The sequence below is a fragment of the Bos indicus genome, chromosome 19 (genome assembly GCF_029378745.1).
Source record: "Bos indicus isolate NIAB-ARS_2022 breed Sahiwal x Tharparkar chromosome 19, NIAB-ARS_B.indTharparkar_mat_pri_1.0, whole genome shotgun sequence".
In the NCBI taxonomy this organism is placed as follows: domain Eukaryota; kingdom Metazoa; phylum Chordata; class Mammalia; order Artiodactyla; family Bovidae; genus Bos; species Bos indicus.
In genome coordinates, this window is record NC_091778.1 from 37,452,940 (window position 1) to 37,466,914 (window position 13,975).

At 51.0% G+C, this 13,975-nt stretch overlaps 2 protein-coding genes across 7 annotated transcripts in view; both read right to left on the minus strand.

The window, feature by feature from the left end:
- Positions 1-711: 711 nt before the first annotated feature.
- On the minus strand, positions 712-10,384 carry RSAD1 (radical S-adenosyl methionine domain containing 1). Of its 6 annotated transcripts, XM_019982215.2 has the most exons (11): positions 10,128-10,384; positions 9,616-9,749; positions 9,306-9,510; positions 6,683-6,820; positions 6,455-6,577; positions 6,205-6,268; positions 5,647-5,794; positions 5,382-5,436; positions 4,385-4,488; positions 4,045-4,205; positions 712-1,155 (listed from the first exon to the last, which is right to left on the minus strand). In XM_019982215.2, the coding sequence occupies exons 1-10, from the start codon at positions 10,260-10,262 to the stop codon at positions 4,088-4,090; spliced, it is 1,224 nt and encodes a 407-aa protein (XP_019837774.2). In that variant the 5' UTR covers positions 10,263-10,384; the 3' UTR covers positions 712-1,155; positions 4,045-4,087. The 6 variants fall into 6 exon arrangements, 4 of the variants coding, with proteins under 4 accessions (XP_019837774.2, XP_019837772.2, XP_070629391.1 ...); XM_019982213.2 differs by having other exon boundaries at positions 6,455-6,820; positions 10,128-10,382; XM_070773290.1 differs by lacking the exon at positions 712-1,155 and adding an exon at positions 1,162-3,563 and having other exon boundaries at positions 6,455-6,820.
- A 1,555-nt stretch (positions 10,385-11,939) lies between these two features.
- Positions 11,940-13,975, minus strand: part of ACSF2 (acyl-CoA synthetase family member 2) — a 31,555-nt gene continuing 29,519 nt past the window's right edge. Inside the window, exons 12-16 of the mRNA XM_019981985.2 lie at positions 13,696-13,847; positions 12,740-12,881; positions 12,548-12,658; positions 12,347-12,415; positions 11,940-12,086 (exon numbers count right to left, since the gene is read on the minus strand). Of these exons, the coding sequence (XP_019837544.1) occupies positions 12,036-12,086; positions 12,347-12,415; positions 12,548-12,658; positions 12,740-12,881; positions 13,696-13,847 (525 nt within the window). The 3' untranslated portion in view covers positions 11,940-12,035. The remainder of the gene's footprint in view (positions 12,087-12,346; positions 12,416-12,547; positions 12,659-12,739; positions 12,882-13,695; positions 13,848-13,975) is intronic.

A 13,975-nucleotide genomic window follows, 5' to 3' on the forward strand; every position in this document is an offset into this window, starting at 1 on the left:
TGCAAGGGCTTCTATTTTAACACTGCAGGCCTCTGTGGTGGAAGTGTTAGGGGAAGCACACGGACTGAAACTGCCCACCCTGGCCAGGCATCACAGTAACCATTAGAATGAGTTTTATGACAGGAGGTCCTGGTAAGGACCATGGAATTAATAAGCCACCACCAACTGGGAGAGTTCAGGAAAGGTCAAAAAGAGACACCACATGTCCGACCACCTCCCAGAATCCTCCTCACTGGCATCCATCTTGGCTGAACAAGGCGGGCACTACCAGGAAGGACTCTGAGTCAGAATGATTGGCTAAAGACAACCTGGACACTGATCCCATCACCATAAACCCCGAGACTGCGAGCCACCGTGGCAGAGCAGTTCTCCTGGGTTCCCTCCTGCTCTCCGCCTGGGCGCCCTTTCCCAATAAAACCTCTTGCTTTGTCAGCACATGTGTCTCCTCAGACAATTCATTTCTGAGTGTTAGACAAGACCTCATTTTCGGGCCCTGGAAGGGGTCCCCCTTCCTGCAACAGGAGGAGATGGTGGACCACCCACTGGCTCTTACAATCTGTGTTGGGCAAGTTTCCTGGCCCTTCCCAGGTTCAACAGAGCAGGAATATATACTGGTAAATATTTTGAACAATAAAACAAGTTACTGTGTAAGTTATTTCATCCTTGTCTTAGCACATTCAGGCCACTAAAACAAAAATACCATAGCCTGGGTGGCTTAAAGAACAAACATTTATTTCTCACAGTTCTGAAGGCTGGGAAGTCCAAAATCTCCCAGGAGATTTGGTGAGGGCTTGATTCCTGGTACATAGCCATCTGTCTTCCCTCCATGTCATCGCATGGTGGAAGAGGCCAGGGAGCTCTCTTTCGTAAGCACATCAATCCCTTTCATGAGGGCTCTATCCTCATGACCTAATTACCTCCCAAAGCGCCACCCCTGAAGACCATGCCTCCAGGGATGAAGTTTCCGCACATGGATTCGGGAGGAAGACGAACATTCAGTTTACAGCAACCCCATTACTTAAAGTCCTTTCTTTGCAGGATGCAGTTCCTCTCCAGGAAGTGGATGGTCTCTCGAAGACGGGACACGTGGGTTCTCCCAGAGGGAAAACACAGAAACTGAGGCCAAGCACCAAGGCAGAGATGGCAGCTTCAAGCCTGAGGCAGAGGGGCCAGAGAGAGGTCAGGATTTTGGCTAATTTAAGAGACAGGTCAATCAACCTGACACACGGTCAGAATAAAACAATGTGACAGAAAGTTCTAAATGTCCAGAAGTGTTACACCAGGTCTGCTACCTTACTGCTTATATGAGTTGAGTCAACTTAGATGGCCTCTTTGAACGTCCTCATATGTAAGAACGCAAGTCAAAATAGCTGTCCGGCTTACTTTACTTGATGTCAATGAGGGTGGGGGTAGGAATGGGGTGGGGGTGGGGGTGAGGGTTGGGGTGGCTCCACTGTCAGCCCTAAAACTGTCAGCACTCCAAGTGGGGAAGCTTTGGTCCTGCAAGCTGTAACCACACTCACACACACACAACACATTTCTCTAACTCCTCTCATCACCTCATCATCAGAGTAGTTTGTTCACCCTTTTTATTTGTATCCATATGCCTTTCAACAGGGCTTCCCTGGTGGCTCAGACGGTAAAGCGTCTGCCTGCAATGCGGGAGACCCGGGTTTGATCCCTGGATTGGGAAGATCCCCTGGAGAAGGCAATGGCAATCCAACAGAAGCCTCCACATGCAGGAGGAGAACCCCTCAGATGAATGATCCTGAGAAGGCCTGGACGCAGAGGGAAGGACCTCACTCCACTTGGCCATGTCTGGTATTAGCCTCATTTCCTTTATTTCACCAGATACCCATCCCTCAGAATGGAAGGCAGGACAGGATGGGGTTTCTCAACCTGGCCTGACCACTAGAGCCACGATTAAAAACTAGATTCCTGGGCTCCACCTTCTGGAGACTCTGATTCACCTTGTCACACGAGCATATGTTCCTCGGTTCTTTGTCTCGTCACAACAAAGATTTGGAGTGACGGACATTAAAGCCCCCTCGGCATGTCACAGCTCTCAGGTCTTGGACAGACCATGTTATAGCTCTCAGGTCTCAAATGGACCATGTTACAGCTCTTAGACAAATCAGTGTTAGAGCTCAGTGTTACAGCTCTATTTTATTTAGAAGATAGCAGGAAAATCCATCTTCGAGGTGTGAGGGCATGCCGATCCAAGGACATGAGGAGAAGAGCGCCCCAGCGCGGGAGAGAGAGCGAGCTAGCTTTGGCTCCTCTTTTTATATGTTTTCCTCTGCCTGGGCCTGTCCTATGTAAATTGGGCCAGCCAGGAGTGTTGTTTGTTTTTCCTGAGGTCCTCACTCCGGTCCTCGGACCTTTTGTTTTATTTTCGCGGGCTTTTCCCTTCCTTGTCTTTTAGCCACCACCATTTTGGACTCCTTTTCCCTGTTCTACCTACCTAACAACCTGGTGATGGGGAGGGGGGCAGGCTGAATCACAGAAGGTGATCTGTGCCACCCCCACTGGACTCCCATTCAGCCCCTCTGCACAGACCTCGTGAGGTGCCCCAGCAGGGAGGGCCCAGGCATCTCAGGTGGCACGAGCCCTGGCAGCAGGGAGAAACCTGAGTGGGCCCAGGTTATCTGATGGCACACCTGCACTGGCCCCGTGCTCACATCTTGAATATCACGATCAGGGGAAGGCTCAAGAAGAGGCTCCCAGGCAGAACACACAGGTCACCGTGCAAGCTATGCTGGGGTCAGAGGAGGTAGTAGGAAAAGGCATTTCTCCTTTTCTGCTGTCAGTCCCTCAGAACCAAAGGCGCTGCAGGCTTCCCCGGCTCCTCTATACACATTCACTAATAGCCCTGGAGTTTCTCTCATTATATGTCTGTCAACATGGTGGTGAGTGCCTTGAGGGCTGGGTTAGGTCTTACTCCTCTCTGCTCAGTGCTGGCACACAGTGCTTGCTGAATATTTCATGAATAAAGGAGAGGTGGTAACACTTACCATGTTACCACAGGTCAAAAAAAAACCTGATACTCACACCCACTAGGCACAGGGGAAATGCATGTGCTCACCTCTGAGGGGTGGGGAAACCCCACCCTTAGTCACCCAGCTAGAGGCTGAGCTTTGCATGCCCTGATTTGCAAGGGTACTAAATTACCTTTGGCAACAGGGAACCCTTTGACATGATAAGTTATTTGCCTCTTCACAGGAAATACCTTCCTCTCCACCAGCCTCCCCCACACTGCATAGAATTAGTAGGTTAAGAGTATCTGCCCTTAAAAAATGGAGAAGGCAATGGCACCCCACTCCAGTACTCTTGCCTGGAAAATCCCATGGATGGAGGAGCCTGGTAGGCTGCAGTCCATGGGGTCGCTAGGAGTCGGACACGACTGAGCGACTTCATTTTCACTTTTCACTTTCATGCACTGGAGAAGGAAATGGCAACCCACTCCAGTGTTCTTGCCTGGAGAATCCCAGGGATGGAGGAGCCTGGTTGGCTGCCGTCTGTGGGGTCGCACAGAGTCGGACACGACTGAAGCAACTTAGCTTCTTAAAAAAAGAAAGGGAAAGCTTTTTTTTTTATGGATACATGCCAGTTAATGAATGTGGAGGGAATGATAGAGTCAGAAATTTACATTTTACAGCTTCCAACCTAACCACTGATTTAGGCGAGGATAATCGATAAAAGCTAAGATCACAGCCAAATGATGAGGTTCAGGAAGGAATCTCAGCCCTACACTGATCCTCAAGCCCCCAAATCAGGATCCCACACTTCACTGAAGCCCAGACAAAGGAGAGGACCACAGTTAAGACAGGTTCCAGATAGGCTTATTAGGTTATTTAAATAAAATCAGGTGACCATTTCTGCAGGTAAAAGGCCAGGAGAATTACCAGGGGAGGAATTTCCCTTTCCTCACATCTGCCTCACTGTAGCCATTCCCCTGGGGATGCCAGGTCTGGGCAGTGATCAGAACCAGGACAGCACCTGCCAGTGGCGATGTCTGCAGTCATCCCAGCTCCCAAAGCCTACCTGCAGAGTCCTGGCTACGGAACACGTGGCTCTCCTCCGGTGGCTATCCTCTGGGCACGGAAGAGGGGGTTCTCTGCTGCCAGGCCTCTTGGAGCCGAGATAGAAGGGACAGCAACAGAGAGTCCAGCACAGCCAGCCCCTCCCAGGAACACCGAAGACCCCTGGAACAAGAGGCCTGGCTGTGACTGCCCCTTCTTACTAGTTTCAATCCTCACCCTCTGCCAATGCCAAGGCCCTGGCGCCAGAGGCCCTTCCTTGTCAATCTTTCTCACCTCTCTCTGGTCTGCAGATGTGTAGTCAGGGTTCCCTGGGACACCTAACCACTGCCCCCACAACACACCTGTGATCCAGCAGCAACAGGCCCTGCTCCTGTAGCTCCTTCACCTCCTTGCTGGCTCCAAACAGGTCCCACAGGGTCAGCTGGGGCTCAAACTGCTGCCAGTGCTGGGAAAACAAGAAGGGGCAGAGGTGCAGGAACCACAAGGTGGGGAGCTGGCAGGGGCTTTTCTAGGCCACCTGCCTGGGGGTGTAGTGAGGGGTGGCTCCAGGCCAGCACAGAGATCTTAGAAACCGACTTAGAAATCACGAACACCAGGACCAGGTCAATGGGTCAGCAGGAAGGTGGGCTCCTTCACTCCTATTCCATGTCCAAGCCAGATCCGGCTCCCAGCCAAGCCAGGTCTTCCTTTGCTCATTCCCCTCCCTGTTCTGGTCAGAGTATGGCCAACCCTAGTTGGAGCTCTCACTGGAAAAGACCCTGATGATGGAAAAGGTTGAAGGCAAAAGATGAACGGGGTGGCAGAGGATGAGATGGTTAGATAGCATCACCAACTCAATGGACAACATGAATCTGAGCAAACTCGAGGAGGTAGTGGAGGACAGAGGAGCCTGGCATGCTACAGTCCTTGGGGTTGGAAAGAGTCAGACGTGACTTAGCAACTCAACAACAAGTCCAGGTTCTAGGGCTCTAATTTCACCTAGAGCAGTTCTGGGCTTCACTGATCTTTACTGCACTTACTATCTGAGCTTTTAGCTCTGCTTAAAAAACATTTGAAAATTCTTAATCCGGCCTATTCCCTTAGATGGCTGAGAAAGTCAATGTTCAGAGGTGAAAGGTGTCTAAGCTGCAGCAGATGAGGACTAGAGCCCAGGCCTCTGCAGCCCTGGTCGCGGGTTCTCCCCATCGCCTCCCTACCCAGTGCTCCCGCCCATCCGGTCTCAGCTAGACCAAGGCCCAGCTCTAGCTGCCAGTGCCAGAGGAATGGGAGGGTGTGTGTGTGTGTATAGAAGACAGAGTGAGACAGAGTGATTCTTACCAGGTAAGACAGACCTCTTACCTGGTGAGTGATGCCCACGTCTGTGCGTAGCCCCATGGCCAAAACTTCCTCCAGCCTGAAAGAAAAACCAATAGGGGGTCTTGGAGAGAAGACTTATACTTCTCCCATTCGTCAGACTCTAGTTGGGATATGTGTATGGGGGATTTATGAGGATCACACAGCATGGGACAGGGCAGGGGAAGGGCAAGGCAGGAAACAAAGATGTGTAGGTGGGTGGCTCTTGGGGTACAGGGGAAGCCTGGGTGGAGAGCCCTCAAGTGCTCACAGCTCCAGCTCACTCAGGGGGACGCGCCTCCGGGTGCCGTGACCAAACAGCATCACCTCCTTCATCCAGCTGTCAGGCTCTAGGGTCTGGATCCGAGCCTCTCGGGTGTGGCCCCCGGCCCCCTGGGGTATAAATCGCCCATGGGCCCCTGACAACATAAACAGGTTAACAGCAGCCTATACTGTGTGCTTGCCAGATGCTAACTAAGTCAGTGGTTCTCAAAGTGCGGCCTCTTGACCAACAGCATTTTATATGCTAGAAATGTAAATCCTCAGGTCCTGTCCAATTCCAGAAATTCCAGAATTTGGTTGGGATTCAGTTGGGTTTTAACAAGTGGTCCAAGTAATTCTGATGCATGCTAAAGATCAAGAACCACAGTGCCAGGTACTATCCCACGCACCTCAAAACACATACTTAAGAGCTCTACAAAGTAGGTAATACTTTTTGCCACACTCTACATATGAGGAAACAGAGGGCCGGAGAGGTTAAGCGGCCCAAGAGCACAAAGCCATGATACTGCTCTCCTGAGTCATCCCATCTGTGGTTCATGGGACTCACCGGGCCCAACGCCAAGGTACTGACCACACTGCCAGTAAGTCCAATTGTGGGTACTAAGCGCCCCCTGTCGGGAGGGAGGGAACAGTCAATGCAGAGAGAAGTAGTTGGGCCGATCCCTGTTCAGGTAAGAGGCACCTGGTTACAATGTCCCACCATCTCAGGCCTTGGAAGCACCCTTCTCCCCAAAGGGCCACAACTGCCGTGTCATGCCTTAGCCCGCCCAGGCCCCACCTTCAGCTTCAGGACTTACATTCCGGGCAAAGTTGGAGACCTCATATTGGCGAAAGCCAGCCTCCCGCAGGACTGCCCGTCCCTCCTGGTACATCTCAGCGGCCAGTTCGGGGTCCGGGGCAGGAAGGGCACCCTGCTGCACCTGGGTGAAGAGTGTGGTGCCCCGCTCCAGGGACAGCTGGTAGAGGGACACGTGGTCATCACAGCAGCGCAGCAGTCCCTGCAGCTGCCTGAGCCACGGCCCCACCTGCTGTGCCGGCAGTCCTAGCATCAGGTCCACAGAAACACGCCCTGGGAAGAGGCGCTGGGCCTCTGCCAGGGTCTGCAGAGCATCCCTGGCCGAGTGTGTCCTCCCCAGCAGCTGGAGCTCAGTGTCATCTAGAGACTGGAGAGAGAGGGTGGAGTATAAGCACGCAGGCCAGCTCAGAGGGAGACAGAAACACCTGGCTGGACTTACTGCAGACGCAGATCCAGGGGAAAACACAGGACATGGCAGGGAGCCAGAAGGTGGATGGTCAAGCCAGTAGCAAGGGTGCCATTCACTAAAGGGCTACCATGTGCAAAGCATTCTTATGCAATATCTAATTTACGCCTAGAACCCTCCAACACTGGTTCCATTTTACAGATGACAAAACCGGAGTTCACTAAGTAGCTTGCCCAAGGTCAAACAATGGTGAAGACAGACCTGGAGATTAGGACTGTCTGACTCCAAAGCCAACAATCTTTTTTTGATTTTACTTTTTCTTTTGAAATTTTCAAACTTATAGAAAAGTTGCAATTAACATTTTTGCCACTTTTGCTTTGTCTCTCTCTAAATACATGCTAAGTTGCTTCAGTTGTGTCCAAGTCTTTCCAACACTATGGACCAAAGCCAGTCAGGCTCCTCTGTCCATCGGATTCCCCAGGCAAGAATACTGGAGTGGGCTGCCATACCCTCCTCCAGGGGATCTTCCTGACCCAAGGATCAAACTCGTGTCTCTTACATCTGCTGCACTGGCAGGCGAGTTCTCTACCACTAGTACCACCTCGGGAGCCTCCTCTCTAAATATACACGTTCATTATTATGATGTTGAATTTTTTGAGAGTAAGTTATAGACCATGCTGTCTAAAAGAACCATCTGAGATGATGTAAATGTTCTGTAACTGCACTGTCCAAGATAGTAGATACTAACCACATGTAGTTGTTTATATTTTAGAAGTTAATTAAATTTAAATACTCCCATTCTAAGTGTTTCCTAGCATGAGGTCAGTGGCAACTATATTAGTCAGTAAAGATACAGATACAGAACATTTTAGTAGAATATGATACAGTAAAGATAAAGATACAGAACATTTTAGTAGAATATGATAGCCATTGCCCACAGGCTAGTAGGTACTTGTAATATGGTTACCTAAATGTAAAAAACATTTCTTAAGAATAAGGACATTCCCTTACACAACCACAATCTAATTACAGAGCTCAGGAAATGTAACATGGACACAATCCCATTATCTAATACAGAGTCTTATTCAAAGTTGGCCAATTGTCCCTAAATGTCTGCTGCAGTAATTTCCTCTTCCCACCCCAATTCAGTATTCAGTCAGGGGTCACACGTTGCACGCAGCTGTCACTGGCTCTTTAGTCTCCTTTAGTTGAGATCCTCATCCTGCCTTTGTCATTTATGATACTGACATTTTTGAACAGTACAGGTCAGTTGTTTTAAAAACTGCCTCTTAGGGAATTCCCTGGCAGTCCAGCGGTTAGGACTCAGCGTCTTCATTGACAGGGGCCCAGGTTCAAAATCCCTGGTCAGAAAACTAAGACTCCACAACTACATATTGTGGCCAAACCCCCCTCCACCCCCAACAAAATCTCTTAATTAGTCCTAGAGATCGCCGGTACATCATTGTGTTTACAGTCATCAATACTGTACTGTACATTAAAAAGTTGTTAACAGGGTAGATCTATCTCATGTTATCTGTTCTTATCCATGCGTATACAAAGTCTCTTAGGTGTCCTGATGTTTTCTCACAATTAGATTCAAGATATATAAGTATTTGGAGGCCAGAATATCTCAGAAATCGTGTGTCCCTTTCAATATGTCCCATAATGACAAAGCCCTGACCCCAAACTCTTTGGTAAGTGGTACATGTACTTGAAATGGGTGTGTGTGGAGTGGGGGTGGGGATACCGGCTATAGAAATACCAAGGGCCAACCTGAGAGGAACACGTTTCTCTCCCCACTTAAAACCCTTCAGTGACTCCCTTGTCACCACTAGGCAAAACCGCAAGTTTCCTAGTATGGTGCTGAAGACTTTTGGGCCCCAGCTTGCAACTTTGTCCCCAGCCTCTCCAGTCACAAGGAATGGCTCAAAGGTCCCCCCAAACAGGAAAGCTCTTCCAAATCCTGTCTTTCCCCACCCCAACATCCTCCTCTGATGGACTCCTCTTCCATATTCAAACATCACCTTCTCCAGGAAAGTTTCCATGATTTTGTCAGACTGACATGCCCTTAAGGCCATACTCTTGAAAGCCTTTTGTAGAGACCCCATTCACAACCAGACTTGATCATGCTGCAATGATCTGACCACCTGTCTGCCTCCTTCTGTGTCTCCAGTCAGGTAGTAAATCTTTCAAGCATCTATTGTGTGCCAGGAATTGTAGTGGCTGCTTGTAATACCATGATGAACAAAAAGGCATGCATGATCCCTGCCTATTAGGGCTTGTAGTCTAGCATAGAAACAGACAAGTAGGTGTCACCTCACACTTTTCAGTGCCTACAGGGCCCTCCCACACAGAAGGAGCTTCGTAAATACTTGCCCTGTGAATGAATGTGACTGGATGAGAGACATTCTGGATGCCCCAGGATAAGGTGGGTGAGATGGGTTACCTGGAGGCCAATGGACAACCTGTTGACTCCTGCTGCCCCAAATGCTGCCAGCCTGGAGCCTGAGGCCGAAGTGGGGTTGGCCTCCAGCGTGACTTCGGAGTCTGCAGGCAGGTGAGCTGCCTGGGCCACTGCCTCCAGGACAGCTGCCACAGTATGGGGGCTGGCCAGACTGGGGGTACCCCCACCAAAGAACACAGACTCCACTCTAGGGAAAGAGAATGGAGATGAAAATGTGGGGGAGCCCTCCAGGATGCCTGCAACCTGTTCTGCTGCCCTACATAATTCCCAAGACCCTGGCCCCAGTACCCACCGTCGCACTCCGCTGAGTCGCAGCAGCGTCTGAGCCTCGATCACCAGGCAGCGCCTCAGAGCAGCCTCGTCCACACCACGGGGGATGTACTTGTTGAAGTTGCAGTAACTACAGCGCTTCTCGCAGTAGGGCCACTGGGGGCAGGGGGCATGTGAACCGGATGAGAGGTAACCCTGGGCTGCCCCGGCCATTTCCAGGGTTCAGTAGCACACGCCCCCATCCTGATTCCGAGGTCCGTCAACATCTAAGCCACACAACTCTCCAAGGGGATTAGTAAGCCAATTTCAGTAGGAGAAAACTGAGGTTCAGAAGGGAAATGACTTGTCAAGGTCAACGAGATTGTGAGCACCAGAGACTTCAGTTCTCCGGACCAAGATCTTTCCCTGCCAGGGAACAGGTCCCAGACCTCGTCTAGGGCCGGTGAAGGACGGCAGGTGGGCCCACGGCGTGACAAGCGCCACGGGGGCTCGCGGTCCTCCGCTCCCGCGACTCCGCCTCCCCTCCCCACTCACGTGGACGTAAAGCGCGGCGCGCTGGCTCCCGGGCGCAGGACTCTGGGGTCCTCCCGTGTCGTCCGCGGGGCGGCGCCTCTGAGCCATCTTGGCGGCCTTCACCCAGCCGCGGGCCTGGGACCGCGGGAGGGCCATGGCGCCCGCTATGGCTGAGCGGCCCGTTGCGCGGGTCAGGACGCGAGCCCGAGACAAGCCCAGGGTAGGTCTTACGGTGCGCGCAGAGCCGGGCGGGGTCGGGGTAGGGGTGGGGGGGCGGCCGCCCCGGCGGAAGGACTGGGGCTGCGTGGCCGCGCCCTTTGCCGGAGCACCGCGCTAAGGGCTCGGGGACGTAGCGCCACCTGCTGGGCACCGATGCCCTCACCGCAGCCTCCCGGCCGTCCTTTCTCTGGCGGCTGGAAGTGTAGAGGGGCAGCTCCCCACTTTTTGGCACCACATCGCGAGCGAGTCCCTGGATCGATCCAGGACCTCTTAGTCCGTTCAATAGGTTTCTTCACGTTTTATGTGCCTGGCTCAGAGTTTGGGCGCTGAGGACATCCAGATGCATAAGATTAGGGCGAAGTGCAGGTACAGGAGACGGGATACATAAACCAACAAGCGACAACAGGCAACCGATTTAATTCAGCACCTCCTGGACACCAGGCCTGTGTGCTTCGTGCTGTGAGGTTGGTCTGTTACAAGGGCTGTGCAGTCAGTGGGGGAGGAGAGGGCACTTGGACTGAATGCTGCAGGAGCAGCAAATCCCTGCTTGGTCAAGAGCATAGGCTGTCACCTGGGTCGGGCCAACCCCAGGCATCTGCTGTGAGGAGGGTCAGAGATGGTGTATGTGGGACAGATAGGGTTCAGAAGAAGGGCTGGACAATCAGACACCCGAACTGTCCCAGGAAGTGGAAGGATCATGGGCTTTGGAATCAGGCAGCTGGGTTCTAATTCCAGCTGCGTAAATTGGGGCAAGACACTGAACTTACAGTTTCATCCTTTGTGAAATGGGGCTAATGCCTGCTTGACTGTGTTCTTGGGAAGATTTCTACAGGAAATGTTGGATGTATCTGGATATGGTACAACAGGATATGGATGTGTCTGTACATATACAGTGACTGGCACTCAGAACACCCTAAATTTATGTTCATTTTCTAAAAAGTAAAGATGAGGCTGCTGCGGCTGCTGAGGGCAAACAATGGGAGATAAGGCTTGCAAGCAGAAGGAACTTTTCCTTCTGTCTCTGAACTAGAAATCGATGTGCTTAGCTGTTTTTTATTTCTTGGCTCAAGCTACAGCTTGCTTTATCCTGCTTTAACTGCCCATCAAGGAAGCCTTGGTTTCATTGATTAAGAAAAAAGATCCAAATTGGTTTGCTTGGGAGGGATAGGGGAGTAGGGGGATGTAGGATGATAGTTAAAGGGTATAGAGTTTATTTTTAAGAGGTGATGAACAGTTTTTATGTTGACTTTGTTGATCAGTGCACATATCTGTGAATATACTAAAAACCATTGAATGTAACACTTTAAATGGGTGAACTGGGTAGTATGTGAATTATAACTCAATAAAGCTATTTAAAAAAATCCTTCTTGCTGCACTAATCTGGCAACAATGTGAAAAAGAAATGTGTTGATATCTAATTGTGTTAGATTAGATAACACCCTAATTGTGTTGATATCTCAGAGGGATCGAGCAAGGATTAAATGAAATAGGTAATGCACACCAAAGTGCTTAGCACCATCGTTGACAAGGAATAGGAGTTTTAAAGTGCTTTGGGTCTCTTCCCTTCTCCATCCTGTAGCAGCTGCAAAGAGAGCACACCAGCAAGAGACCAGCCAAAGTAAACAGAGAAGCTCTTTATGCCAGATCACAAAGCAGACATGGGGAATGTGGGAGAAGGGCAGGGAGGAAGGATCTTCTCTTTTCCTTTATTCACAGGTTTAGATGTTGCTCCATCTGCTCTCGAAGTTTGAATTTCTGGATCTAGAGGAAAGTGAAAGAAGTGAGAATTAGGCAAGCTAGCTAGGGTGTCCAAGCCCTGCTGGTTTGCCTGGGACTGAGGAGTTTCTCAGGCTAAAGCCAGGAAAGTTCAGGGCAAACCAGGGTGAGCTGACAAACTTGTGACCCAACTGCCAGCCTCTCAACAGACTCTGGCTCATCACTCAGGGAGGCTCAGGCAGGGCCACCTGACCTTCTGCACCTGGGCTCCAACTTCCCTGCCCCTCCCTGGTCTCCTTACATACCTTTCCTGAGACGGTGAGGGGGTAGTTTGTGACAAAAACGATGTACCGGGGAATCTTGAAGTGGGAGATCTGTAGGCCAGAGGGGGATAAAGCATGAGGTTGGGTAGGGTCATGGTGGGCAGTGGGTTGACAGGTTGGCAGGCAGAGGGTATTAGAGAACTGGGCAGCACAGCGATGCTTGGGGTGAATTGAGGCTCCCACCTTCCCTTTGCAGAAAGCCTTGATCTCCTCTGCCGTAGTCTTCTCCCCTTCCTTGAGCCGAATGCAGGCACAGATTTCCTCCCCCATTCGGTCATCCTTCACTCCCACCACCTTCCAAAGTCAGAGACAGATATCAGACATCCCCATCTGTGTCCCCTGCTCTTGGGCTCTCACCTGGGCTGGGTGCCTCACCTGCACTTCCTGAACCTGTGGGTGTGTGTGAAAGAAGTCTTCGAGCTCGGCGGGGTAGATATTCTCGCCGCCACGGATGATCATATCCTTAGAGCGGCCCACAATCTTGCAGAAGCCCTGCTCATCCATCATGGCAATGTCTCTGCAAGGAAAGCCCAGGAGCTACCTCTGACCTCTGCCTCATCTGGCTGGCTCACTCACTCACTCCCAAACACTTAGGAAACACCTACCATATGTCTTACACTACTCTAGACTCTGGGGCATATGGCACGAACAAGACATTACCTGGATCAAACAGGAGGAACTATCTCATGTAGGAGGCAGACCAAACTGAGTAAACCCATACCTAGAGCATATTTTCTCTCTCTCTCTCAACATATCTATGCATACACCTTTTGGGGCTGGCTTCTGACCATTCAGGTTTCAGCTCAAACATTTCCACCTGAGAGAAGCCTCCTCTGATCACCAAAGAGAAAGGAATCTCGCTTCTCCACCACAGCCACTCTCTCTCCTGTGACCCTATCTTATTAGTTGTGTTTATGAATGTTGGAAACGATCTTGACTGTATCTGTCTCCCTCCACCAGACATGGGGGAAGTAATAGCAGGTCCTCCCCATTGCTTTCCCCTGGACCACCAGTGTTTAGAACAGTGCCAGCACATGGCGGGTGCATAATTAGAATTTACTGAATTAAATGACTACCTGAATCTAGGCTCAGATTTTGCAGGCACTACCCTAGGAGTTCTCATCTGTACTGCGTTTGGTCCTTCCAGGAGCCCTATTTGGAAAATATCATCATCCTCATTTTATACATTTTTGAAACTTAAGTCTCCAAGATGGGAAGGGGCTATCTTGACAACTGGTTCTCCCAGTTCTAGTTCAGTGTTCCCAACTCAGCCTCAGGACCCCCAGCTTCCCCTCGGCAGCCGACCACTCCACCCTGCCCCGCCTTCTCACCCCGTCCGGTACCACTTGTCCTGTCCAATTGCTTCCTCGGTCTTCTGGGGCTCACCCCAGTAGCCCAGCATGACGCAGTACCCTCGGATGCACAGCTCTCCAGGCGTGTTCAGCTCTGTCAGTGTCCCCGTCTCCGTGTTCACAATCTGGGCCTGGGACCAGGCAGCTTCAGGCTGGGGCCTCCCACCCTCTCACTTCAGGATGAGGGGCCTCAGGAATGGGGAGAGCTTTGCCTTCTTTCCCCCTATAATGAATCCCCCTGGCTCTGCCCATCCCCAAG

Excerpts from the sequence above, each read along its gene's own strand:
- RSAD1 (XM_019982213.2), bottom strand. The coding sequence starts at position 10,262 with ATGGCCCTCCCGCGGTCCCAGGCCCGCGGCTGGGTGAAGGCCGCCAAG. Across the intron at positions 9,511-9,615 it reads CGACTCAGCGGAGTGCGACG|AGTGGAGTCTGTGTTCTTTG; the intron begins GTGGGTACTGGG and ends CTCTTTCCCTAG. Across the intron at positions 6,821-9,305 it reads GGTTGTCCATTGGCCTCCAG|TCTCTAGATGACACTGAGCT; the intron begins GTAACCCATCTC and ends CTCTCTCTCCAG.